The 24,245-nt window shown below is 38.9% G+C and overlaps 1 protein-coding gene, 1 long non-coding RNA gene and 1 pseudogene across 5 annotated transcripts; 1 reads left to right on the top strand and 2 right to left on the bottom strand.

The window, feature by feature from the left end:
• Positions 1 to 869: 869 nt before the first annotated feature.
• Positions 870 to 5,305, bottom strand: LOC143863684 (secoisolariciresinol dehydrogenase-like). The gene is made up of 2 exons (XM_077374436.1): positions 5,261 to 5,305; positions 870 to 1,697 (listed from the first exon to the last, which is right to left on the bottom strand). Exons 1-2 carry the CDS (start codon positions 5,296 to 5,298, stop codon positions 914 to 916), a joined length of 822 nt encoding a protein of 273 aa, XP_077230551.1. The 5' UTR covers positions 5,299 to 5,305; the 3' UTR covers positions 870 to 913.
• Positions 5,306 to 6,442: 1,137 nt separating this feature from the next.
• Positions 6,443 to 18,068, top strand: LOC143864066 (uncharacterized). Of its 4 annotated transcripts, none has more exons than XR_013241068.1 (5): positions 6,443 to 6,751; positions 16,175 to 16,242; positions 16,525 to 16,574; positions 16,708 to 16,767; positions 17,863 to 18,068. It is a non-coding gene; the product is annotated as an uncharacterized LOC143864066 (long non-coding RNA). The 4 variants fall into 4 exon arrangements; XR_013241070.1 differs by having other exon boundaries at positions 16,708 to 17,420; XR_013241071.1 differs by lacking the exon at positions 16,175 to 16,242.
• Positions 18,069 to 18,193: 125 nt separating this feature from the next.
• Positions 18,194 to 23,061, bottom strand: LOC143863390 (secoisolariciresinol dehydrogenase pseudogene; annotated as a pseudogene).
• Between the last annotated feature and the right edge of the window lie 1,184 nt (positions 23,062 to 24,245).

The raw sequence follows: 24,245 nt of genomic DNA, 5'->3' as shown, positions 1-24,245 counted from the left end.
ACAGAACACCATCTCTCTCAGGGCTTGGTTTTTCTCCAAGAACCCCTTAAAAGACATAGGTTTTGGATTCTTCTACCTTCTTCTTTCTTACCCTTAGCAAAGACTTCAATCTTTAATGGATTAGGGTTCCAAACCCTCTTCATTTCTTTTGACCAAGCAAAACCCTAAAAGACCACAAGAGAAAAGCTCTTTTTACTATTTTATTCTCTCCTCTCTCCATCTTTTTTTCCCTCTTTTTTTTCCTTCTTTCAATCGAACTACACCACCGACTCTTTCTGTTTTTTAATTAAGAGATGAAGGGATGTGGGGCCGACAACATGGGGATGGACCCCACAACAAATAGGAGAGGATATTGATACGGCCCAAATATTTGTATTTTCCCCTTCACTAGCTTGGGACCATGGTTTCAAATTTCGGTTTCGGCAAAAATTTCGGTCTTAGCCGAATTCCCGAAATTTTAGTAAAGACGGACGAAATGTTGATTTTTTGGGCCAAAATTTCGGTAATTTCGGCTGAAATTTGGGAAAGGAATAAAAAATTAATATTTTTGTTAAAGAATAAAAGATAAATAACGCCATTCTCCAACAGCTTAAGCTTTTGGAGAAGTTGGTAAGTTAACAATTTTTATTCAAATTTCGCTGAAATTGAAGAAATGTCCGAAATTTTGGCCGAACCCAACATTCTGTACGTGTCGCCAATTTCGGTTTCGGAATGATTCCGAAATTTCGGATTTCGGTCGAAATTTAAAACCATGCTTGCGACACAATATTGAAATAAAATTTAAAATAATTTTCTTTACTAACAAGGCCGATTTTTTATTGAATTCATAGAGGCCCTAAAATAAAATGAACAAGTGGAGGATAGGAACAATATCATTAGATGGATTGGCAATGGGTGAAAGCTCATGGCAACATCAAGAAGCTGAAAAATGCATAGCAAACATTGGATTGACAATGGTGTAACCACCATCAACTAAAAGGTTGTGACCACTCACATACTTGGATTCATCACTTCCCAAATAGAGAGCAGCATAAGCAATGTCTTCTGCTTTAAGATAGACCCCCTTAAGATTAGCAGGACCCTCCATTGCCTTCTCAAGCTCTTCACCCTTTGCGGTCAAATTTTTCTCAGTCATTGGGGTTACAAGACCATAAGGAGAAACACAATTTACTCTAACACCAAACTGCCCAAGCTCAACGGCCGCGTTCTTCGTGAGCCCCACCAGCGCGTGCTTTGAACTTGTGTAGGCATAAGTACTGAGCCCACCTAAGACAGAAGCAATACTAGCTGTACTAATTATGCTGCCGCGGTGAGCTGGGATCATGACCCGTGCAGCATGCTTGATGCCCAAGAACGCCCCTGTTAGATTCAGGCTAAGTACTCTTTCAAAATCCGCCTTCTCATTGTTAATAATGCTTTGCTTGTACGCGTCTAAGGTGCCCGCATTGTTGAACATTATGTCGAGCTTCCCATACCTGCTTACAACACTGTCGATAGCATTTCGGACCTGTTCTTCGTCTGAGACATCACAGTGGATGAAGGAATCGGGGGAGGCGAGGTCTTTGCTAACTAATTGGCCCAATTCGTCTTGTACATCGGCTATGAACACTTTGGCACCGTGCCGGTGGAACAATTTGGCCGTGGATTTGCCGATCCCGCTTGCTCCGCCGGTGATCAGTGCCACCTTACCTTCTAGTCTATAGATCAAAGTCAATAAGTTTTTTTTTTTTTTTTTAAATAATCAGTTTAAAGGAGCTAGTAACAACCCTAGTAGGAAAATATGTAAGCATTAAAGAAGAGAATATATACATGTGATTAACACTTTGTAAAAAGACAATAAGTGATTCTGCTAAAAGAAAATTTTCATCTGAAGTGTTTTACTCATGTCTCATTTTACTAGAGCATCTATAGCCTATAGGAGGTTCTGGAATTCATCAAACAGGGCAACTTTTGTGAGTTTTTCTAGGCAGGATTAAGAAAGAGCAATGCTAATATCATTTCTCCAATCCATTGATGTTGTGAAGGGCGCATTGGTGGTGGCTTGATAGAAGAATATAATCTTTCCGGAATAAAATATGTAAAATAAAAGAAAATATGAGATACATTACAAATTGTATGGGGAAACGATGACATTAGGTTTTCGAAAAGATGATAAAATAGAAATTTTAAAACATAATTTGTCTATAGCAAAAAAATTATTTACATAGCGTCTACTGTTAGACCTATCGAGAATGTATTCTACAAAGGTGAATTTAAAGATGATTGGCAATGGGGTTTTACCAATGTTTGATTTTTCTTTCGGAAAATGATCCAGAAATTCCGCTTTATTTATGAAAATATGAGTGGCTTGTACTTTCAATTCTTCTTACTAACGGATGGTGCAGTACATAAAAAGACAAGTTTCCCCTTAAGTCTATATATATGCATGAGAATAGTCATTTTTTCATCTTCTCCGAACAAGGGTTCTTTCTTCATCTTCTTTTTCTTCTCTTTATTTGGTTTTTTTTCATCACCATTGCCAATGACCATTTCTGCAACTCGAAAGAGGACAAAGAGGGAAAATAGGAAGAGGAGGATGAAGAAGAAAAAGAAAAGGAAGAAGAGGAAGAGTTGAAACCGAAAAAATGGAAATGTCGGAAAAAAGTAAAAAGAAAGAGGAGGACGAAGGGGAAGTTTGGGGTCGAGATGAGAAAAGATGAGGTCAAGGCGAGAACTTTTCCCAGCTGATCCCCAACTTTTCCTGTCACGATCTGATGTTTCCCAACTTGAACCAAAGTTTTTCCGACATGACTTGAAGTTTTCCTACTTTTACTTGACCCCAACTTTACTAAGTCGACATGAACTTTTGTCGACACGACACAAATTTTTCTCGATATGACCCGAACTTTTCGACTTAACCCCAACATTTCTCGACACAACCCGAAGTTTTCCCGACACGACCACAACTTTTCCTATTTGACACCAACATTTCCTTTTATTTTCTCCCCTTTTTTTCTTTCATTTTTCTAGTGCCGTCCCTTTTCCGGCATCATCTATTTTTCCCGGCATCGATTCTTCTTTTTCCATATTCTTCCTCATATTTTCTTCCTCTTCATATTGTTCTTCCTCTTTTTCCCCCTCTTTACCTTCCTTTTCTTTTTCTTCCACTTCTTCTTCTTCCTCTCCCTCTTTCTCTTCCTTCTATTCTGAGTTGCAGCAATGATCGATGAAAAAACATAGCAAATAAGAGAAGAAGAGGAAGAAGATGAAGAAGGAACCCTGTTAGAGAATATCAGGTATACGATCTGATTTTCCTTAACTTCTCCAAATGCTTAAGCTTTTGGAGTAATTGGTAGTTTCACAAACCCTTATTTGGAGAAGATGAAGAATAAAAATGCCATTATTCTCGTACATATAGACTTGATGGCAAAAGGGTCCTTTTTCTTGTACGGTGCCTGTTACGTGCAAAATAGAAACTCTTCATTTTTCTCTTTTTTTTCTTTTATTATGTGTAGATAGCTAACGTCACATGATGTGTATGTGACGTGGGTTAGTGGAATAAGGTAGGATAAGTCTGCAGTTATCCTGTTATAGGATGTAGTTATCTTGTAGGTGATGTGGGTGAGTGGGAGTAGATCTTTCTCCTATTTTCTTGTATTGAACGTGGGTTCACTTATTTTAAATTGAATGGAAGCAATCTGCCAGGGTATCGTTTTGAAACCCAACAAACACTTTGTGTTAACAGAGGCCAAGGTTTCCTCAATCAAACCTACATCTATTATTATTCTTCGTAGTCGTTTTCTAACACCATAGGTACAACTAAGAACAAGAGAAACTCTCCCCAGTACGTACCATTGTGATATCAGAGCTCAGGCATGGACCAACGTGTGGAGCGATTCAAGCAAGCTATGGAGTCGCTTTCAAAAGGTCAGCAAGACATGATGAATCGAATGGCGCAGATGTTCGAAAAATTGAACACATGTGTGGATCAAATCTCTAATTAATCTGCCAGGGAAACGGGGGAGACTTCTCACGCTCCTATTCGAATCAATGAAGATCAGGTTAATGGCAATGGTGGCTCTCATCATGCTGGTTCCACCAACTCATACACACCCAAATTTATGCGGTTGGACTTTCCACGTTTCAACGGTGGTGAAGATCCAACGAGTTGGTTATGTAAGGCAGAACGGTTTTTCCAATTTCATGAGACCCAACTATGGTACCAATTGCTGAAGCAAGAAATGAAGGTAGTTACTTCGGAAGAGTTCAAGGATGGGCTCTATTCTCGATAAGGTCCAAGCCAATTCTTATATTTCTTTGGAGAACTCACCAAATTGGAGCAAACTGAATCGGTGCGACCTTACCAAACCCAGTTCGAGAAGTTACTTGTGAAGGTCAGACATCTTCCCCAAGATCGTCAGGTCCGTTGTTTTGTTAGTGGGTTACGAGATTCTCGTAGAATTGACGTTCATGCCAATAGACCCACGACCTTATCTGGTGCTATCGGACTGGCCCGCCAGTACGAGGCCCGTGATTTATCACAGCGTGCCATTCCAACGTCAGACACGGCGAACCCAATCACAACCAACATTGGTCCTACGCTTCCAATCCGATGGATGTAACCCATTGAACTGCAAGAGAGACGGAATCAAGGACCATGCTATAACTGTAACGAGAAGTTTGTCCCGGGACATCGACGTAAGAAGTTGTTCCTAATAGAGGCATGCTACGAAGAAGAAGAAGAAGAAGATGGCCGTGAGGACAAGGCCGATTTCTAAGGGGGAGGAGATGTTACGTGCAAAATAGAAACTCTTCTTTTTTTTTTCTTTTTTTCTTTTATTATGTGTAGATAGCTAATGGCAAATGATGTGTATGTGACGTTGGGTTAGTGGAATAAGATAGGATAAGTCTGTAGTTATCATGTTATAGGATGTAGTTATCATGTAGGTGATGTGGGTGAGTGGTAGTAGATCTTTCTCCTATTTTCTTGTATTGAACGTGGGTTCACTTATTTTAAATGGAATGGAAGCAATCTGCCAGGGTATCGTTTTGAAACCCAACAAAGACTTTGTGTTAACAGAGGCCAAGCTTTCCTCAACCATATTTTGATATTTGCACAAACCCAGCTCGTGAGAGCTTTTTTGGGAAATGTAATAAGTTTTTGACAGCTCTTTAAATACTAAAAGACAAGATTGTTTGTGAAAATATCAAAATATGGTTGTGCTGATATCATTTCCCTCAGTATAACTTTCAAAAATTTTTGAAAAGAGGGGAAGTTTACCTTCTAGCAATGGTAGGGAGAAGAGAGGTGCTTCCCATGGTTGAGGCCGTGTCACAACTGATGTATTTTGTGTCCAAAAGATTGATTTCCCCTCAAAATATAATATCATGCAGATTAATTTATTAGGTTGTCAGCAAGAAACTATCGAATAAAAAATTCTAATCTTGCAAACTATCGATTAATATATTTGTATCAAATAAAAATAATGTATTATTTTGTACTAAATGTCAAACCAAATGATCCACAAGAATCTTCTTCATTTTCTGAAAACGGATTTACTTGCTTGAGAAAAAATCATTTTTCAAGTAATGTCGAGGTGAATTTTGTATTGTATTGATGGCCACACATTATACATTATAAATCTTCCAATCGGTGGCCCCCCTACCTTGAAAATTCACAGTGATTGGATAATTATATTATTGTGGGCCAGTGCTTTGACAGCTCTTTAAAATATAATATCATATATGCAGATTAATTTATTAGGTTGTCAACAAGGAACTATCGAATGAAAAATTTCTATTCATAAGGTTTTCAATGACCTAATGGCCTTAGCAAGCCACGTCCCGATATTTCCGACGATCCCCCTCTCTCTCTCAATCAAACGTCAGAGATATTTCTCAAGTGGTATTGATATTTGTTTATTTCTAAAGTGGTATAGATATTTGTTTACCATTTAACCTAGGGCTATTCACTATACGGTTAAAACTGAAATAACCGACCGAAACGAATTTGGTCGGTTATTTCGGTTCGATTTTTTTATGCTTCGGTTAAAATGCTTCGGTTATTTCGGTTTACCATTTAACCTAGGGCTGTTCACTATACAGTTAAAACCGAAATAACCGACCGAAACGAATTTGGTCGGTTATTTCAGTTGGGTTTTTTTATGCTTCGGTTCTGTTTCGGTTAACAAGTTGTACCAATTTCGGTTTTCGGTTTCAGCTTTGGTGTTTGTTAAAAAATATCGGTTATACCCGATTAACCGTATAGTAGCTTTTGTTAAGATTCAATCTGCTCTTTTGTTTGTCCTTTTTTATCTTTGCCCATTTGTTTTTAGTGAAATTCAAAATGCTTTTTGCCTTTTGGCAGCTTTCGAGCACTAATACCATTTCTCCAAAACCATGGGCTGGTCTATTCAAAACCATGGGCAAGTTTTTACATCTTCCAAGAAAGTTATGACAACCCACGTGAGTCGGCTGCAAGACTCTCTCTGCAAAAAGAAAAAGAAGGGAGAGAAGCATAAGAAAACACCCATTTTTTCTGCTACTTTTTTTTTCACTTCTTCCAAAAAACAAACCCAAACTAGCAAGGGCAAATATAGAGAAGCAAAAAACCCAAATCATCCAAAACCCCTCTTCTATTCTCCCTTGTTCAAAGAACCCAAATCATCAAAAAAAGATAGAATAGAGAGAGGTATGACTTCGAGGGATCATCAGGTAGGCTACCCACATGGAAGGAGAGGGAAAATAACAAGAGAAGAGAGAGGAAGAGAAGGTATGGGAGATGGGTTTATATTGATCCGTGATATTTGCATGGGGATAGTTTGATCTCTTTTGGGTTATGGAATTTGGGGTTTTGGTTTTGTTGTTGGTTTTTTGTTTCAATTGGGTTTTTCTGGGTGGTGTGGGAGATGGGTTTTAAAGATGGGTGAGATTTGGGTGGGGATAGACTGATAGTTTGATCTTTTTTGGGTTATGGAATTTCGGTTGTAACCGAACTAACCGAAGAACCGAATTTTTTTTCGGTTTCGGTTATCTTTTTCCCTAACCGAAATATTTCGGTTCGGTTACTTTCGGCTAATTCGGTTCGGTTTTAACCGAATGAACAGCCCTAATTTAACCCTTAGCTGCTTTTTATGTAAGTACTAGTAAAAAACACGGGTGATGAAGAAAAAGATAATGGTTAATTATAAGAAGCATTAAAACAATTGACAATAGAGAGATGAAATAATTGAGAACATTGCATTTTGATTAAAACATTGTAAAATAGAACAATTTAATAAAGCAATATTTGAGATTTGGATGGTTATAGTCTTTGACATGTAATATAGTCTATGCAAAACAAAATATGTCTGACCCGTGTTAAATGGGGTAAGAAGATAAGACTATGCCAAGAATATATCTGAATTGGGATGAGGTGATAGGGGGACGCGTGGGTTTTTCGTCGCGAGATGGGTTTTGCTTTGCCACCCTTAAGTATCGCAACATGTGATCCTGCGCCTGCGCCTGTGTGTATAACAAAAATATCGCGAGATTTTCTAATAGATTTGTGTTGTGTATGGTGAGATGTGATGGGCTTTTATTACTGTTTATTGTTTTTTTATTGGTTTTTTTAAAACCTGGCAGTGCAGAAAATAATAAAAAACATATATAGAGCATAAAAGAATCACAATTAGGCAGTGATTGAGCAAAAGATATTGCAAGTTAGAAAGAAATAAAATAAAAGAATCACATGTTACACGACTAACTTGTCTGATAACCTGAAATTTTAGTGTTTTTTCAATTATTCTCCGACCAAAATCATCTGCAATCACAACAATAAAGATATTCATAGATCAGAAGGGTTTTATCTCACACATACAGGGAAGATGATAAAGAAGATCAACAAAACAACCATGGAAACCCTAGAAGAATTGGAAGGTGCAGAATCAACAACAAAAAGAGATGTCAGTGAGTTCCATTTCGGGTTTTTGCATGCTAAGAGAGACCTCTCATGGGGTTTTAGTTCTACAGGAAATAAGAGATGTTACAGATAGAGAGAGAGAGGGGGCTTGAGGAGAGAGAGCAGGTGGGACAATATGGCTGAAATCTAGCCAAAGTCGAAGAAGAATCCAGAAATTTCGAGGTTGACGGAAGTATCGGGATGGTGGTTGTGGTGCGCGTCTCGAGGCGGGACTCGAGAAGCAAGAGAAATTGGAAACGGAAAATCCAGGCAAGATCTCGTTAAACCCGTGTAGCCCAAATCCTATCTGAAACGAAAATACCACCAACATTTCGAGAAATCCGCCCAAAATCTCGTGAATTTTTTAGTCCGTAGGTTTTTTTTTTTAGGGCGCTGATACCCCCCCCCCACGGGTGGCCAACGTTAAACGTTAGGATATGTCACTTTCCCACCATTTGACCGGCCTCTCTCCACTCTCTCTCTCTCACTTTCCCATAGGGGTGGACATGGTTCGGTTCGGTTCGGTTTTGGGGTATACCCAGAACCGAACCATATATGATCGGTTCCCTGAACCAGAACCGAACCATATATGTTTGGAACCGAACCGAACCAAAACCATATATAATCGGTTCGGTTCTGGGTTTACCCGACCTTCACCAAATGTAGATATTTTGCCTAAACGTATTTATAATCGGTTCGGTTCTGGTTTTACCCGACCTTCACCAAATGTAGATATTTTGCCTAAACGTATTTATAATCTGTTCGGTCCTGTTTATATATGAACTACAAAGAGTAACATGCATGAATTTGGAATAATCAGGCACAAATTTGCACAAATTTGGGCAATGCAAAAATTATATATGACCTACAAACATGCACAAATTTGGAATAATCAAGCACAAATTTGGGGGGTGAATTAAAATTTTAAAGGCAAAGCAACACGTTAAAGAAGGGTGAATTAAAATGGGGTGGGGTGATTTTATCAAGCGATGAGGCATTGGGTTTTAAGGTGAGGGTCGGTTCTCGGTTCGGTTTTCGGTTCCGGAATCCCAAACTCAGAACCGAACCGAATTGCCATCGGTTTCAGGATATCAGAACCGGAACCGAACCATATAAATATGGAACTGAACCGAACCGAACCATATGTGCCGGTTCGGTTTGGTTCCTCGGTTCGAACCAGAACCATGTCCACCCCTACTTTCCCACCTCTCTCTCTCTCTCTCTCTCTCTCTCTCTCTCTCCACACACACACAACAGGAACAGTTGGTGGGCCCAACCGTTGGTGGAATGGTGGGCCCATCTTTACACAACGTAGGCCCCGCCCATACCACTGTAGGATAATCCAAACTGTCCATTTGATGGGCCATAAATGTAAATAGGTTGCGTCCCAAAATATCATTTCCATAGGCAGAGCCTAGCCCTCCGATCTAAATAGAAACTACATCTTATACAACCTCTATAGATTGTAGGGTTGTGATCATCCAATGGAAATGATTTTTGGGGCACAACCTATTTACATTGTGGCCCATCAAATGAATGGTTTGGATCATTCTATGGAGTTGGTCGTAAAGTAACATTAAGGCCCGTCCACAACATAGGACGATCCAAGCTGTCCATGGTTTGGATAATCCTATGGAGTTGGTAACATTAAGGCCCAATCGTAGGCCCCACCAATTTTTTTCAAATTGAAGCGTACCGTCCACAACATAGGATGATCCAAGCCATCCATGGTTTGGATCCTCCTATGGTGTGGTTCGTACAGTAACATTAAGGCCCAATTTAGGCCCCACCCATATTTTTGAAAATGAAGTGTACCGTCCAGACCATAGGATGATCCGAGCCGTCCATTTGATGGGCCATAACGTAAATGGGTTGTGCCCCCAGAAGGGTTGGCCCATCAAATGGATGGTTTGGATCATCCTGTGGTCGTATAGTAACATTAAGGCCCATCCACAACATAGGATGATCCAAGCCGTCCATGGTTTGGATAATCCTATGGAGTTGGTCGTACACTAACATTAAGGCCCAATCGTAGGCCCCACCGATATTTTTCAAATTGAATCGTACCATCCACAACATAGGATGATCCAAGCCATCCATGGTTTGGATCATCCTATGGTGTGGTTCGTACCAATTTAGGCCCCACCCATATTTTTGAAAATGTAGTGTACCGTTCAGACCATAGGATGATCCGAGCCGTCCATTTGATGGGCCACAATGTAAATCGGTTGTGCCCCAAAATCATTTATGTAGGAGGATCACAACCCTACAATCTATAGAGGTTGCATAAGATGTAGTTTCTATTTAGATCGGAGGGCTAGCCTATGGGAAAATATTTTGGGACGCGACCTATTTACGTTTATGGCCCATCAAATGGACGGTTTGGATTATCCTATGGTATGGTATGGGCGGGGCCTACGTTGTTCAAAGATGGGCCCACCATTCCACCAATGGTTTCTATTGGGCCCACCTGACACGTACGCATGAACAGTAACTTGGGTACTATTTCCAAACTTATATTCTTTACCTTCCTTTTCTTCTATGCTTCTTCTTTCTTCTTCTTATGTGCTCCATGGGCTTCTACACATGTATGAGGCTTAAACAGGTAATGGATTGCATAGGTACCTTTTTTGGATTTCTATCTAAAGTTCTGGGTGAAGTTATAATCCATTTTGTCCTGTTTTTGTTTTTTGTGGGTGTTGATATGTGGTTTATGATAAGTCTCCATGTCTATCTATCTTTTTGTTACTTCTTTTATTTGGGATTTAATATGCATTGCTCATTAAATCCAATCAAATGTTTATACATAAGAATCCTAGCCCAAAGAATCCAGAATGTAGCGCTTGTTGCTCTTCATTTCATTTGACATTCAATTTTGGCAGTTTGTTTTGTAACATAGGCCCCACGACAATTCTTTCATCAGGAGAATTCCACTTGGAGGGTGTACTCTTCATTCTTCAGTCCAACACTCATTTCTGTCAAGTTTAAGGTATTATGTACTGTTTTTATAACTTCAGCAGTTTCCCATATTTTTGTCATGGTGGTATCACCATCATGCCTTTAGTGCTCAAAATGGTATCACCATGATTACACACCAGCCACTCAAAATTTGAAACTAAATTAGGCACTGCCATTTTCACCAGAAATTGCTTGAATAGAGTTACATGTGACTCTGTTTTCTTTGGATGGAAGTGGCTCTCATCATTTCGGTCTATGTCATTAATTCTTTCAGGGGTCATGTTTTCCCGTTGTTTTGCACTTCTTATTGATTTTTTTAAAGTCCAAAAATCTAGAAATAACCCATCAGTGAAGTTTATAAGACAATTTTTGGCCATCTATTTACGGATTTTTTCTCTTTGATTTAATCTCTTTTCAGAGTTTTTTTGCCACCCATTTTTCGCTATATTCTGAGTCTCTCTCTTGCTTTCCTATTGAGATAGTTGACTAAAATCTAGGGGTGTCAACGGATCCACTTCGGATCGGATCCACCTATGTCTTAGCCACGATCCATTCAAATCCCTTATCGGTCGGATCGGATCCGGAGTGCTCACCCATCACCTTTTACTCCTTGGTTGAAGCTCCCAAGTATGCTATCATGAGGATTCCCTTCGTTGGTGTAATTTTTGTGCTTGCTCATGCAACATACCTAGAAGAAAAGGAAAAGCCTCCATATACAGACAATATTGTTAATCTTGTAACAACACGACACCAAACTCTTTCAAAGGGAACATGTAATTAAAATAGTTATCATGCCTATTTTGAAGGCCTTGGGCCTTTTTGATGATTTCTTGAGTATGTTATAACTCATTTTATGCAATCTAAGCAGTTTTATGGCTCCAAATCATGGGAATGTTTGGACTTTCCACTTTTTTTAATTAACCTTGATCCTCTCACATCCATTTTTATGTACACTTAAATAGGGTTTTATGTACACTTAAATAGGGGTTCGGGGTTTGCGGTTCGCCCGTGCGAAGCACGGGGTTTTCTACTAGTATACTATATAGCATAAGAGAAATTGGAGAATTATTGTCCATTTGACACGTCAGTGTGGATGATTTTTACCGTTTTGTACCCTCCCCACATATCTAACATCTATCTCTATGAGAAATTATTTGAGGGTAAAATTGTAATCTACATACGAAAATACCGACACAGGGTATCTGTCTATGACAATTACGGGAAACATCCATTTTTATGTACACTTAAATAGGGTTTTATGTACACTTAAATAGGGGTTCGCGGTTGGCCCGTGCGAAGCACGGGGTTTTCTACTAGTATGCTATATAGCAGAAGAGAAATAATTATTGTCCATTTAACACGTCAGTGTGGATGATTTTTACCGTTTTTTGCCCTCCCCACATATCTAACATCTATCTCTGTGAGAAATTATTTGAAGGTAAAATCTTAATCTACATACAAAAATACCGACATAGGGTATCTGTCTATGACAATTACGGGAAAAAACTACCAAGAAGAGGTAAAGACATATGACAATGACAAAAGAACTACTTTATATTACATATGCAGGACACTTGCAAAATATTGACGGATTCCGGGCACCTGAAGATGAACAACAATTATGGAAACCTCTATCGATTGGAGGGCTAGGATCAGCCTATATCGATTGGAGGGCTAGGATCAACCTATGGAAATGATTTTACGAGCACAATCGATTGATGTTGTGTTCCATCACATGGACGGTTTGGAGCAACCTAACCCTCTAAAGATTAGAGGGTTCGGATCAATCGATGAAAATTATTTTTGGAGCACAACCCATGTAGGCAGTGGCCATCTAATGGACAATTTGGATCATCCTATGGTACGGGCCATATCGTACATTTTAATAAAGTGAGGAGTGCGATCATCAAAATACGGTGAGTAGTGCCATTATAAAATATGGTAGTGAGGACATTAGCACTATATATAATTTGAAACCATCGTTGTTATTTGGATGTTCCCGTGCGGGTCGGGTTCAACCCGAATTTGGGTTGGGTCGGGTTAAGCTTTTTCGCAAATCGGGTTGGGTTGGGTTGGGTTGGGAAAAATCAACCCGAATTGGAAATCGGATCGAGTAGGGTTGGGCTCCCGGGCAACCCGACCCAACACGAAACCCGAATTTGGGTTCCATCACATGGACAGTTTGGATCATCCTATGATGTGGTCCGTACAGTTCTTTGTCAGCCCATGCATCGCACGGGGTTTTTTACTAGTATGTATATATATATATATATATATATATATATATATATAGAGAGAGAGAGAGAGAGAGAGAGAGAGAGAGAGAGAGAGAGAGAGAGAGTGTTCATACAACCTAGTGTAGATAACTTATCTACACCTTAGCTTAAAATGTAGGGGGGGTGCATATAGTCCAATTAGGTACTATGCTCCATAACAATCCTAGCTACACTAGATAATTAGCAAAAGAAGAAATCCGAGTTGAGTGTGAAACAAGGAAAAACCCAACAAGACCGATAGAAATACCCAACCATTGCATAGGAGCAGAGATTTCCCCACGTACAAAATTACTATTCACATCACATCCCCTTTGGTTAATGTATCAGCCATCTCCTTGTTGACTAGGAGGTTGTGACAAGAAGTCAGTTTTGGCATATTCCAGGCAGTGAAATCCCTTGTCTCATCGATGAAATTAGTGAACTGTCATGGCCCAAGAACTGGCCATTGATCCAAGCTAAATCATTGGATTAGTAACACGGTTGGATCCGAAAGTGTTATTACACGATCTTGAAGATCGGATAGATCTGAATTTTTTTTTCACTTTTTTTATTTTTTTCTGTAAAATGATATATCTTTATGTATGTCACAAGCAAGGGGATGCATGAGCTCGATCAATTGCAAAATCGCCGGATGATTCTTGCATTCAATATGAAATGATGAAAATGGAAGACACAGAAGAAAGATTAGCACTCTAATCTTCAAATTCCATAATCCTAGAGAAAAAATGAAGGATAAGGAGAAGAGCCAGTCTCTATCTCAATTTTTTCTCTAATGAGAATCTTTTTGAAAATTTCAATTTCAAACCTGTACAAATGAAAGGGAAAGAGGCTTTTATATAGGAAGCCCCTTATACAATAAATGACCATACTACCCTTAATGAAACAAAAAGACCATTAAGTACAATTAAGACAAAGTAAATGACTATACAAGACACCTGCACTAAGGGGCCATGTAGGAGCTGATGTATATCAAGAGGATGCTCCTGCATCAATTAGTCGCCCATATCTAGCAGCGGCCTTCCACCATGATTGGTCAAATGTAGCCTCAAACCCATGAGAATAGCTCACACCTAGGGGTGTAAATGGATATTCAAAAATTCGATTACCGTCAGCATCCGAATCCGTTGAAAGCAAATATTATCCGAATCCGTTTCAAGCGGATATTATCTTAATCCGTTTATGAGATATCCAGCTCTTAGCCGATGCGAATCTGGTAAATGGTATATCCGATCCGTTTACAATCTGAATCCGAGAAGTAAATCCTTTTTATTTATTATTAATAATATCATTAATATTTATTTTTAGTAATGACACACTATCTTTTGTTTTAAGAGAAAAGTGAATTTTCTTTTTAGGAAAAAAACAAAAGCAAAAAGTGTTTTGGGTAGGAAATGAAGTAATCTCTCATTTTAAGGGCATTCTTGGAGTTTGACATGGCTTCTTTATGAAGCAGCAAATGTGGGCTGTAGGATAAAAGAGACAAATGGATGATGGTGGTTGAAAGAAGATGGCATAGCTTCTAGAGAATTCTAAAGCAAAAAGGCCATCTAGGTCATTGATGGTAAATGGACGGCTCAGATCAATTTTTCAACTTAGGGTTATATAAAAACTCAAAATGCAATTAAAAGAGGGGACTTCTAAGGTTAGCAAAGTGAAGAGAGGAGAAAGGAGGAGGCTGAGACACCATCTTCAGCATTCCTTGGTGCCTCTAGCCCCACCAAAATCCACCGACGCCCCTCCACCTTCTCACAGCCACCTCCATCACCGCCAGTCACCTCCATCTCTAACCCAATCCCCATCTCCATCCCCATTTCTCTTCATCTTCCACCATCAGCACTCCCACTTCCATTCTCAAAATAGCCCAAAGCCATTCCATCACACACACACACACACACACACACACACACACACACAACACAAAGCCAAAGACCACTACAAACACCATCATCTATCCCCACCGTCTCTCTCTTTCTCTCTCTCTCTCTCTCTCTCTCTCTCTCTCTCTCTGCCTTTGTTTTAAAAGGAAGAAGAGGATCTCATATATTTTAAGGTTTGAGAGTTAATTTTGTGAAGAGAAGGTAGAGGTCTGGTTTTAGGGTTTGGAAAATTCATTCGAGAAGTAAGAAGGAGAAGAAGATAAAGTGCCGCAATAAAATGTTCGAATTTACCGAATAAACGGATATGTATAATTTCCGAATTCGAACAATATCCGATGGATACGAATTCGGTAATAGATATTAAATATCCGTCGAATTCGAATCCGAATCTGAATCCGAATTCGGATAGTGTATACTGTAATTGAATTCGGATATAGCCATATCCACTTCGAATTCGATCCGTTTACACCCCTATTCACACCTCCGAGTCGTTTTAATAATGGCTCCTCCCAATCGAACAGGAAATTAGTTCCCAGAATTTATATATCTGGTCATTAAGCTTTTGGGATTTTTATTTCAAGAATCGATCGTGATTCCAAATTGGATTGTTCTTTCAAGAGTCGATCGTGACTCCAAATTGGGGCTTTTTGGTGTTGGAATCGTCACTCCAAATTGGGGGTGTTTTTTAAAACTCCGAATTAGGTTTTTTTGGCAACTCCAAATTGTGCTTTTTTGGGTTGTAAACAAAGATTGTTTTTGTGCTTGCCCACCATTGGATTTTTCTTTCTAATTTTTGGGTTCTTTGGTTTGTTGACACTTCGTGAATAATTTATGCATGTCTTGCATTCTTTTTCCTCGAAGATTTTCATTTACGTGTAATCTTCACATACTCGTACCTAGATTGCATGCTTCTTTTATATTGGACTTATTGCTTCAACCACCCTATATCTCTTTTCTTTCGTTACTTTTCCTATTTATATTTCACTCATGGAAAATTATAAAACGTCAGAACTTCTGCATCAAATTGCATTTCAGAACCTTAAACAGTTAACGGATAAAATATTTGCAGATTTCATTCTTTTATGAAAAGTTGCATCGAATTGTATTTGGGAACCTTAAACAGTTAACGGATAAAATGTTTGCAGAGTTCATTCTTGTATGAAAAGTTAGATGGGAGACATGAAGAGTAACTAGAAAACACTATGAAAAGCAGGTAAACTTGCATTTTTCTGTGGAGGTCATTCTTTTATGGAAAAGGACTCTTCAATCCAGTCATCTTGCGACTTTCTGCCTCTCAAGATGTATCATCTCAATCTTTTCTATCTGAAAAGTTATCACATCTCACAAGTTTTTATAACACACTTTTTGAGTATTTTTTTCTGATCTTTACCTTATTTTCTTTTTCCATTTGAATTGCAATTTACTCACTGTTTTTTTTTTTTTTTTTGAATGGCAATTTACTTACTGTTGTATCAGCTTTTCCATGTGGATGCAGGAAGAGAAATAGAAAAGAGCCTAGGAATTGTGAAGTTTTCCGAACTTGGAGTATGCTTCTGTTTTGTTTTGTTGTATTCCTTATCATTATATTTTGTAGGGTAACTTCTTTTCATTTTCTTACATGCAAAAAAGGTGGGGCATGCTCCAATAAAACATCTCTTTTTGGTTTGATTGATTGCAGGTCCTTTCCATGACTTTGCATCTATCTGTTCACCTACATGTCTTGAATCGTCATAAATAGGTGAGAAATGTTTTTTGGACTCTTGGATTGGTAATTTCTATTTGGATAGTTTTTCAATACATTATTGATCTGATTATTGCGTTTTATTTTGGAGTATTTAACACATTTTAGTGATACAAATCTGATCGCTGATAGGACTCTACTTGTTCCAGTCGAAAGCAAATAGTCCCACATTGGATAAGTGAAATAGATGAGAAAGGGTTATAAGGGAATGGGCACCCTCCCTCTAATGGCTAGCTTTTAGGGATGAGTTCTATGTGGTTAAATTCCCTACAATGATATTGCTTTGGGGCCAATTCAAGATGTGCAACCTCAAGGAGTAAAATGTACTTTTTTTGGACATCATCTTCAACTTTTTATAGTTCAATGCACTATTCATTCATGAATTATAGAGAATGACATCAAATTGAATGTTATTGAAATTGCTTTGGGTCTAACTCAAGTAACAATTTTTCCGAAAAGAAGAAGCTAATTTGGCAACAGTGAAAGAGTAAGAACCCACTGCGCCAATTTTATATGAACTTCCCACAAATTATGCAGAAATGCAAGGCCTTTTAATAGATGGGCATGACTCAACAAAGCTGATTGCTGTCATTCGTGATGATTTTCACTAGATCAACAGTTAGATCTTTTGCCGCACTGCATGACTTTAGGTAATGTAGACCATTCTTTTTTGTTTTTTTCCCTTTGACTCGTGCTTAGGTCTATTACCCATTTGTCCCTTATTTGCATTTGCTCTTACCTCTTATTTGTACAATGATTGAGTTCACCATCAATTTTAATCAAGTGGTTGTGTATGCCATAGAAATGTGCCATGCTGGCTGCAGATTTCTCCCTCAAATGAAGCTACCAAGTTTCTTTTCCTTTTTAATTGACTAGGGGGCTTAGTTTTGTTTCGTACCAACTGCCATTACAGGACAGGCATTCGGTGTTGTTGATATGTTTTTGACAATCTCTTAGTTTTGTAAAAAAATCCCCCCTAATTGTGGAGACATGGACTTCATTTATTTATGTTTTCCCTGCTTCTAACATAAGTTTGTGAACTCTATTTATCATTTAATTTTGATGACCAAGTCTCTGTTGATGCTTTCAAAGGAATCACTGATGAAGATGCTGCCAAAGTTGTTGCTGGTTTCGCTCCCAAGCTTTCAGAAAGAAATGCTTCAATACCACAAGTGAAGAAGCTGTACAGACTTTTCTGTGTGTAGACTTTTGAATTTGACTGCATGCCAGTTATCACAAATAACTTTCTGTTTCTGTATTAGAAATATCACTCTTTTGTTCTAATGCTTTTAGGCATCTGTATTTCCCAATCATATCTTTTTTAACGAATGCAAACCTTTTTCATTAAAACAGAGTTTTTAAAGCATACTTGCTATTGGAGGAACTGAACAGTGTCATTAGAAGGATTGGCAATGGGTAAAAGCTAATGGCAAGCTGAAAATTGCATAGCAAACATTGGATTGACTATGGTGTAACCACCATCTACCACAAGGTTGTGACCACTCACATACTTGGACTCATCACTTCCCAAATAGAGAGCAGCATTAGCAATGTCTTCTGCTTTAAGATAGGCTCCCTTAAGATTAGCAGGGACCTCCATTTCCTTCTCAAGCTCTTCACCCTTTGCAGGAAAAAATCCCTCAAGCAAAGGGGTTACCACACCATAAGGAGAAACACAAACCGACCGAGCTCAACAGCCGCTTTCTTCGTGAGCCCCACCACCGCATGCTTCAAGCATGTATAGGCATGAGTAATGTTCCCACTTATGACTGAAGCAACACTAGCTGTACTAATTATGCTGCCTCAGCGAGCTGGGATCATGACCCGAGCAGCGTGCTTGATACCTGTTTGAAGTATAAATGATCAAATAACACTAACTCTAACAGGTTAAGCTTTTGGAATAATTGGTTGTTTCAAAATACCCAAGAAGACGCCTGGTAGATTCACACTAAGTACTCTTTCGAAGTCCGCCTTCTCATTGTTAGTAATGCTTTGCTTGTACGGGTCTACGATGCCTGCATTGTTGAACATAATGTCGAGCTTCCCATACTTCGAAATGACACTATCGATAGCATTTCGGACGTGTTCTTCATCTGAGACATCACAGTGGATGAAGGAATCAGGGGAGGCGAGGTCTTTGCTAGCTAATCGGCCCAATTCGTCTTGGACGTCGGCTATGACCACTTTGGGTCCGTGCTGGTGGAACAATTTGGCCGTGCATTCACCGATCCCGCTTGCTCCGCCAGTGATCAGCGCCACCTTACCTTCTAGTCTATAGGACAAAGTCAATATTGTTTGAGAAAAATAATCAGTTTAGAGAATCTAGTGACAACCCAAATAGGAAAATCTGTGTAAGCATTAAAGAAGAGAATACATGGGATTAACACTTTCGCAAAAGCCATTGAGAGATATTGCTAAAATAAAATTCTCATCCGAAGTGTTCTACTCCTGGTCCTGTCTCATTTTATTAGAGCATCTCTAGGAGGTTTTGAATTTCATCAAAGAGGCAACTTTGGTGAGTTTTGCTAGGCCGGATTAAGAAAACAGCAATGCTAATATCATATATGCAATCCATCGATGTTGTGAAGGGCAGATTGATGGTGGCTTGATGGAAGAATATTATCTTTCCAGAATAAAATATGCAAAATGCCACTCAAAAAACAAAATAAAATAAAGGGAAATGTTATCAGCACTACTGTATTTGATGAGGGCACTCCTCACTTTATTAAAAGTACGGTATAGACCGCACCATATGATGATCCAAACCGTCCATTAGATGGGCCACAGCCTAAATAGGTTGTGCCCCAAAAATCATTTCCATATGTTGATCCTAACCCTCCGATCTGAATGTTAGAGGGTTGATCCTAACCCTCTATAGATCGGTGGCTGCACTCTCATGCAACAGCCGTTCCGCGAAATCCATAGGCATAATATGGTCCCTAACAAATCCCACACACACATACATACATACATGCTTACTAAGAGAGAGAGAGTGAGAGAGTCATGCTAAATTGAAGGGTGCTGAGAGAGAGAGAGAGAGAGAGAGGAATGCTAAATTGAAGGGTGCTCCCGTTGGGTCCACATCATCAAGCTGCATTTATATTAACATTTAAAAATGTAAAGATAAGGAAATAATAAATGCACTATGATGATGTGGATCCAAAGGGTGCCCTTGTCGCCATGGTTTTAAATTTTGGCTAGCCAAAATCTGAAATTTCGGATTTCAGTTGAGAATGAAACCAAAATTTGGCGAATCCGAAATTTCGGATTTTACCAAATTTCGGCTGAATTTTCCCAAAATTTGGAAATTTCGAGAATTCAATTTTTTTAAAATAATATGGTATTCTTTCGAAATTTTGGCCGAAATTACCGAGTATGCTCAACCAAAATTTCAGTCTCCACTTGTATTTAATTAAAAAAATACAAGAAAGTATGGTTGAAACAAGAAAGTATTCTTGGTGTATATACAAATTTGGTAGAACCACTTGTATTTACCGAGTATTCTTGGTGCATATCTTGAAATATATTATATTTTTGTGGGCATTATAGAACAGATAGGAAAGGGAGAGAAGTATCTTATGTTCAGACGAAAATGATCAGCGTTAATCATTTTCATTTTCGTGGAATCTGAATTCCGTCCATTAAAAATCTTACAACTGATTCTCATATTGTGTAGTGGTGATTTAATAGCTTCGTATTGTGGAGGGGTGAATTGAAGGAGGTTAAAAGCAGCAAGTAGTGATTCTCATACTGTCTAGTGGTGATCAACATTCCCTATTCTTTTGAGAACATGATGGGGTTTTGAAAACTACTCTAAGGCCTAAGCATAGGATCCTAACCATGGCAGACTGAATATTTTGTTGTTCGATGGCTATACTTATACTGGTCATCCATTATGAACAGTCTTGATTGAATGGTTAAGATCACTTCCAATAACTATTAATGATTCACTACAATGAACTGTTTATGACTGGAATGCTGAAACTGTTGTCCACGTAAAATGGATGTAAAACAAATTGAGTTTTTATATGATGGCCGACAGGGTAATTTACAAGGGCCACCTAGCCCTTGCTATTTTGACGGTCAGGCATCATATAAATTCTCAAACAAATTTTACACCTATTTTTAAGTGTAAAAATAGGTATAAAATTTGTTTTACGCAAGAAAATGGAGACTTTTTTACCACTATAATCTCATTGTCCCTTCGGCCTGTTGGGTTCGTTCCACAATTTTGAAAGAAAATGAAATGATTAGGGCTTATTTAGAGGGATATCATCATAAATGGAAGGTCCCTCTAAACAAAACTTGAACCGGGCTGGTTCAAGTTGTTTTTCTCATGTATAAACAAATGATAAATTATATGGTGCTCAAGTGTCAATTCCCGTGTCGGCCGTATGATAAAAGTACCACCCTTGATGTTTGATCCAACAACAGCCTCCTAAAACGTGAGCTGCTATTGGATCAAACATCAAGGGCAGAACACCCTCATGGGACTTGATGCTCGGGCACCATATAAAAACTCATAAACAAATAGTAGAAAAATAGATGCAAGGGCACCCTTGCATAAAGAGCCGAGGAGCAATTCGGCCGGGTTGGGTCGAGTCGAGGCCAACCCGACCCAACCCCAACCCAGGATAGTATTACTTCAACCCTTAACCCTACTCAAGTCAAACCATGGGCCGATGAAGGTCAACACTAACCTAACTCACCTCTAAATACCTCAACTATAAACCTGCCTATCTGAGCCGATTTGAAAAATCGGGTTGGGTTGGGTTGGGTTCGAGTTAGATAAGGGAATAAAAGAAAAAGAGGAAATCTAAACTGAAAGGCGCCCCCTACAAAAAGGGGGTGAAAGGGTGCCCTCATTGGCTGCACATCACATCTTGTTCGATTTTTTAACCATTATTAATGCAGGATGGTGATGTGCAGCCAATGAGTATATCCTAATGAGGCATGCAAAAATCAACAACTCAGACCATGTCTGGCTGCCAGGATTTTTTTTTTTTTTTTTTTCATGATAAATTAGTGTCTCCAAGGGGTAAGAGACGGGTGGGGCGTGTGGGAGAAGGGGAGATTTGAGAGGGCACGAATGAGATGAGGCTGAGGAGTCCAAAAAAATGAGGAAAAAGTTGGTCTTGTTTTGAGTAGAGTTTTTTATTTCCTGATTTTTAGCCACTTCTCAGCACTTGGAGACATTATTTCCTTATTTTTAGTCACTTCACCCTCCATACCCATCTTTCATGGAAACACTAATTTATCATAAAAAAATTCATGGTAGCCAAACGTGCCCTTAGAGACATCACTGAGACATCTGTTTTTCTAATCATAATTGATCAAGGATCTAAAATCATCTGATGAGGGAGGGAAGAAGGGTAGTAACTAGTAAGCAAGATTTGTGATGGCCAACAATATTCATATGCCCAATCTTTTACATATGGCCTTGTGATGAGCACATGACGTATTTTCCTATCGATCAAGACCATTAATCTGATGAGCCATCACATGGCAACCAAGTGGGTTCAGGTTTAATGCGAAACAGAGATCTCATTTGAAAGATAAGAGATGCAAAATGAAATGACTTAAAAAGACATCTCAAATAGGGGTGTAAATGGATATTCGAAAATTCGATTACCATCCGCATCCAAATCTGTTTAAAGAGAATATTATCCGGATCCGTTTCAAGCGGATATTTTCCGAATCCGTTTATGAGATATCCGGCTCTTAGCGGATGCGAATCTGGTAAATAGTATATCCGATCCGTTTAACATCCGAATCCGAGAAGTAAATCCTTTTTATTTATTATTAATAATATCATTAATATTTATTTTTAGTAATGACACACTATCTTTTGTTTCTAAAAGAAAAGTGAATTTTCTTTTTAGAAAAAAAAAAACAAAAAACAAAAAGTGTTTTGGGTAGGAAATGAAGTAATCTCTCATTTTAAGGGCATTCATGGAGTTTGACATGGCTTCTTTATGAAGCAACAAATGTGGGCTGTAGGATGAAAGAGACAAATGGATAATGGTGATTGAAAGAAGACGTTATAGTTTCTAGAAAATTCTAGAGCAAAAAGGCCATAGTCATTGATGGTAAATGGAATTAAAAGAGGGGACTTCTAAGGTTTGCAAGGTTTGCAAGATAGAGGAGAAAGGAGAAGGCTGAGACACCATATTCGACATTCCTTAGTGCTTCCAACCTCACCAAAAATCCACTGCCGCCCCTCTCCACCTTCCCATAGCCACCTCCATCACCGCCAGTCATCTCCATCTCTAACTCAATCCCCATCACCATCACCGCTAGTCACCTCCATCTCTAACTCAGTCCACATCTCCATCCCCATTTCTCTTCATCTTCCACAATCAACACTCCCACTTCCCCTATTCAAAATAGCCCAAACCCATTCCATCATATACATAAAAAATAAAAAAAAAACCCACTACCAACACCATCATCCATCCCCACCGCCTCTCTTTCTCTGCCTTTGTTTTAAAAGGAAGAAGAGGATCACATATATTTTAGGATTTGAGAGTTAATTTTATGAAGAAAAGGTAGAGGTTTGGTTTTAGGGTTTGGAAAATTATTCGAGGAGTAAGAAGGAGAAGAAAGATAAAGTGCTGCAATAAAATGTTTGAATTTACTGGATAAACGGATATGGATAATATCCGAATTCGAACAATATCCGACGGATACGAATTCAGTAATAGATATTAAATATCCGTCAAATTCGAATCTGAATCCGAATTCGGATAGTGTATACTGTAATCGAATTCGGATATAGCCATATTCGATTCGAATTCGATCCGTTTACACCCCTAATCTCAAAGAACATTCTTTAGGGAAGTGATATATTTGCCTCCTTTCTTACTTGGGACAGCCCCTTCTAGTGTATTTATGACTACTATTCTACGCTAGTCGGGGCTGCCCCTGGTAAAAGAAGAGATGAATATATCATTTCCCTTCCCATAACATGCTTGATCAGAGGTGTAGAAGCATTCAATGAGAATGCACCCAACGGAATATTCTACGCTAGTCGGGGCTGCCCATGGTAAAAGAAGAGATGAATATATCATTTCCCTTCCCTTAACATGCTTGATCAAAGGTGTAGAAGCATTCAATGAGAATGCACCCAAGGGAATTAGGCCAAAAGACCTCTCTCTCTCTCTCTCTCTCTCTCACACACACACACACACACACACACACACCAAAGCATCACCGGTGGTGCAACTCCGTTTGGTTGGATTGCCACAGCCCAACCCGAGATAGCATTCCCTCAACCCTAACCCAACCCAATCGAAGCCTCGAGTCGAGGATGGTCCACCCTAACTCAACCCATCTTACCTGTTTTTTTCCAAATTGGGTCGGGTTTGGTTCAAGTTCACCTAGGGCCGAACATAAAAATACAAGAAAAAAAACTTAATCCTAAAAAAAACACAATAGAATTAGAGAACGAAGGTCAGGTTCAGGTCTAGTCAGGT

This window comes from Tasmannia lanceolata, unplaced genomic scaffold, assembly GCF_043159265.1.
Source record: "Tasmannia lanceolata isolate RefF3 unplaced genomic scaffold, GAP_Taslan_0.1 ptg000044l, whole genome shotgun sequence".
NCBI classification, from domain to species: Eukaryota; Viridiplantae; Streptophyta; class Magnoliopsida; order Canellales; family Winteraceae; genus Tasmannia; species Tasmannia lanceolata.
The sequence above is the reverse complement of the archived record's forward strand: the minus strand, read 5'-3'. Positions and strand labels throughout refer to the sequence as shown.

Excerpts from the sequence above, each read along its gene's own strand:
- LOC143863684 (XM_077374436.1), bottom strand. The coding sequence starts at position 5,298 with ATGGGAAGCACCTCTCTTCTCCCTACCATTGCTAGAAG. Across the intron at positions 1,698-5,260 it reads CTCCCTACCATTGCTAGAAG|ACTAGAAGGTAAGGTGGCAC; the intron begins GTAAACTTCCCC and ends TTTGATCTATAG.